Genomic DNA, 4,060 nt, shown 5'->3' on the forward strand with positions numbered 1-4,060 from the left:
CGGTATCGTAAAAGACGTCGGCGTCGTCTTGTGTGGTGTCGTTGCTTGCCATTGTAAGCACCGGTGCTCGCGTGTATATAATGATCACGTCGGGGTCACCAATTTAATGTTCTTTTATTCACATAACACTATATACATTTGCTTAAAACTAAGATGTGAAAGCGCGACAAAGATGTAGTAGTGGCGGCGGATGAAGCTGTCGTAGAAGTCAAGCGAAAGAGTGTGAATGCTGGAGATGACAACCAGCGATTTCGATACTTTCGTGGGCTATCGAATTTTTGTGATATCGTAAGCTGATAAGGGTTGCCACAAATACGTTGATTTGATTTATAAAGCCGGGAAGCTGGTTTTTATCTGAGCCATTAAAATCTTGGATATTTTTTATACAAATTTAAATAAAGAGTAAATGATGCAGTTACTTCGGAATTCATTTTTAGGCCTAGTTTTTCTTAACTTAAATGTAAAGTAAAATTAGAACTTAAGATAAACAAAGACTTTTGGATCGTGAAAAGAAAGTAATACACAATGATAGATTTTACGACTTCAGTATTCCTAGGCGGAAGCTTTTCCTCTCAGAATATTTTTTGACCAGCGCCGTCTCCTCCGAAGTCCAAAATAATGCGAAATAGATGATAATGATGAATAGGCGAAATGATGACGTCGACAACGATGGTAATTGCTAGAGCTCGTCGTAGCGAAAATCGTTGGATAAGTTGAGCGCAAAAACAGAGCTTTGTCTTTTGCTGATAAGGATGACGTATGTGAAGCTTGGTGTAATGTTTTCGAGCCGCTTGTCTCAGACCATTACGCAATATCGTGTGCACTCAAATACACGTGGTAATTTGGAAAATTTAAATTCCAAAATCGGTGGTTTTTAAATCCTCGTCGCCAGTTAGATCGCGGCTTGGCCCATTCATACGCGACACCGTCAGTTGACTTTCTCGAGGGTATCCATTTGGGTAATAAGGCGTTCTTAGCCAATTCTAATTGCCGGTTTCGATCGAGTCGTTGTTACAATTTTAATTGCTAGTTAGGTTCCGCAAAGTTCCGATAATGAAATTGTTGGGTCAGTAAGCTTTTTTACTAACCGTTACCTTTGCCCAAGTAAAAAAAAAACGCACGAATTTTAGCTTAAAATTGCACTTATTTATTAATTGGCACCAAGGCCTTAAATTCACAAAGTTATTGTTTGTTGTTGGTCTGAATTAGGCAGGCAGACCGAATTGTCTGTCCCTTTTTTTCAGCGAAAAGAAATTGTAGCAGGCAGACCGATTTGTCTGTGCCTTTAGCGAAAGTATATAGACGCGAGAGATTTTAGCAAGCGATCAGCGTTCGTGCCTTCATGTAAGCGAGTACAAAATCGAATAACTGTAAAGGTATGTTGGGCAGGCAGACCGATTTGTCTGTGCCTTAAACGACGCGAAGAGTATATAGCCGAAGAGTATATAGGTAGGCGATCAGCGACCGTGCCTTCTATGAGCGTGTACAAATTCGAACAGACTACGAAGCTTGCCATGGAGAAGGCCAGGAAGCGATAAGCGAAAAGGTGCAAAGGTAGTTAGCAATGACAATCAAAACAGTGTTGCCGCGCAGGGGAAATAGCAAAACAAAAGGAGAACATCGAGAATTTGGTTTTACGTTACGATTTAAAATTAGTGGTTTGATTTAGGCTGCGGCATGACAGAACATACTCCCCCGTTGGAAGACCAGGGCTTTCAACCAGATCCAGCTTCGGCAGCACGCACAACTTGCAGACGGCTCTGCGAGTGACTTCTGCTTGAGTTCGTATCACTGCCACACGGTCAACTCCATCGGATCCAGGCACCAATTCCATGACCCTGGGTAATGGCAATTTAAGTGGAGGCAAAATCTCATTCTGGGCCAAGACGACATCGTTGATTTGCAGCGCAGGTTTGGCCGTTGCTGTAACAGGGTCAAGTACTCTTCACGCCACCGTGACCAGAAGATTTGTTGGAAGTAGGGAATTCTCTGCCAGCGGTCCATACGGTTGAAGTTCAGCTTTGTGACGTCAGGCTCAAAGTACACCACCAGTGGAACTGTGCCAAGAAAGTGTGCAGGAGTTAGCGCCTCAAGATCTGCCGGATACTCTGAAAGAGGGAGTAAAGGCCGTGAGTTTTCAATCGCCGCAATGTGGCAAATGAGAGTGCGCAATTCATCGAACGATAATAACGAAGGGCCAACAGAACGGTAGAAATGAAACTTGGCCGTTTTTACTGCAGCCTCCCAGAGACCTCCAAAGTGAGGTGAACGAGGGGGAATAAAACGCCACTCAATCGAATCTTTCAGGCAGAATTCTTCAATCGCTCGAATGTGGGGGCTTGATAAGAACAGATTCTTCAGCTCAGCTAGCTCGTTCTTGGATCCAACGAAAATCGTGGCATTATCCGACCATATTCGGACAGGTTTTCCTCTAGTGAGAATAATCCGCTTCAGTGCTCCCAAAAATGCTTGTATCGAAAGATCCTGGACAAGCTCCAGATGGATCGCTTTCGTCGCGAAACAGATGAAAACGCAGACGTACGTTTTCACAGGCACCTTGCTTCGAACTCAGGTTTTGTAATAAAATGGACCGCAGAAGTCCAGACCAGTAACCATGAACGTAGACGTGGCTTTTACGCGATCCTTGGGCAAGTCTGCCATTATGTGCTGAGAAAGCTGTGGCTTGGCACGAAAGCATATGACGCATTTGGACGCTGCAGCTGACACTGTTTTCCGGCCACCTATCGGCCAAAACTGAAGGCGCATGTGAGCGAGCAGAGCTCGTGGACCAGAATGCAAGTTCCTCCGATGCAAGTCCAGTATAATGGCACGTGTAACTGGATGCTGGCGTGGCAGTATGACAGGATGCTGCACATTGTTATCCAAGGACGAATTCTGTAGACGGCCACCAACTCGCATCAGACCGAAGCTATAGATGAATGGCAAAAGAGAGGACAACGGGCTGGATGATGAAATTTGCTACTTAGAATGCAATCTCCAGTAGTCATCAGCCAGGTTGCTCATTTGGATACATCTGATGAGCATCTGAGTGCCCATTTTGACATCTTCGACGGCAAGACCAGGACGTCTTATACGGTGTGCAAATTTGTATACATATCCAAATGTGTGGGTCATCTTTTGCCAGGAATTCAAAAACTTCCATTTTAAAGTCAGATCCACTTCGGTAGAGACGCCAACCAAAATGCGCTTTCTGAGCTCGGGCAGAGTCTTTACAGGCAAACAAGATTTAGGCCAATCGTGCTGAATCTTGAGAAGAAACGCTGGGCCTCTGAACCAAAGGGCAAATTCCAGAAGCTCAGTCGGGGAAGCACCTCTTGACAAGATGTCGGCTGGATTGCAGTCAATCGGTACATAGCGCCAATTCATGCCACTGGATAGCTCTTGAATTAAAGAAATTCGATTAGCACTAAATACTTGGAAACGTGAAGGCTCATCGCTTATCCATGATAAAGCTACAGCGGAATCCGACCAGCAATAAAACGGGCAATCGAAGAGATCCATGTTGCGTACGTCCCGCATCAGCTGGGCTAGTATCAAGGCAGTGCAGAACTCCAATTTGGAAACCGTAAGAGGTGCCACACGAGACTTTGAAAAAAGTAGATGCACCTCTCGTTCGCCATCAGCATCTGGATCCAACGCACGTCGAAGAATCCCCATTTGATGGGTACGACCCATGTCAGATGGGTCTCCTGTTGAGAGCTCTTTCTCTCCAGACTTGTTGCAGGAAGATGTTGGCCTTGGCAACTACAGGACCAATGAGACTAAGGGGATCGTAAATCCGAGCAATTGTGGACAGCACCAGTCGTTTACAAGGCTTTGGAGAGACCTGTATGGGAGACAAAGAGAAACGAATCGCATCCGCTGCAGGGTCCCAAGCAAGACCCAGTGTCTTGGAAAAGTCGCTGCCATCGTCAAACTTCAGGAATGTTTCCCTTTACGAGTCAGCAATCTGATCAAGGACATCACGGTCGTTGGAACACCATTTCCGCAGTTTGAAACCACTTCGTGACAGCAAGTTGGTGGTTTGAGGCATGATTTC

At 45.3% G+C, this 4,060-nt stretch overlaps 1 protein-coding gene across 1 annotated transcript; it reads right to left on the reverse strand.

Annotated features, from left to right (window-relative positions):
- Nucleotides 1-2,568: 2,568 nt before the first annotated feature.
- On the reverse strand, nucleotides 2,569-3,696 carry LOC122320700. The gene is made up of 2 exons (XM_043208867.1): nucleotides 2,984-3,696; nucleotides 2,569-2,929 (listed from the first exon to the last, which is right to left on the reverse strand). The coding sequence occupies exons 1-2, from the start codon at nucleotides 3,694-3,696 to the stop codon at nucleotides 2,569-2,571; spliced, it is 1,074 nt and encodes a 357-aa protein (XP_043064802.1).
- Nucleotides 3,697-4,060: the final 364 nt, after the last annotated feature.

Source organism: Drosophila ficusphila, unplaced genomic scaffold (assembly GCF_018152265.1).
Source record: "Drosophila ficusphila isolate 14025-0441.05 unplaced genomic scaffold, ASM1815226v1 contig_758, whole genome shotgun sequence".
In the NCBI taxonomy this organism is placed as follows: Eukaryota; Metazoa; Arthropoda; class Insecta; order Diptera; family Drosophilidae; genus Drosophila; species Drosophila ficusphila.

Coding starts and splice junctions, on each gene's coding strand:
- LOC122320700 (XM_043208867.1), bottom strand. CDS start 3,696: ATGGGTCGTACCCATCAAATGGGGATTCTTCGACGTGCGTTGGATCCA. Junction 2,930..2,983: donor TACTGGAGATTGCATTCTAA/GTAGCAAATTTC, acceptor ATTCATCTATAG/CTTCGGTCTGATGCGAGTTG.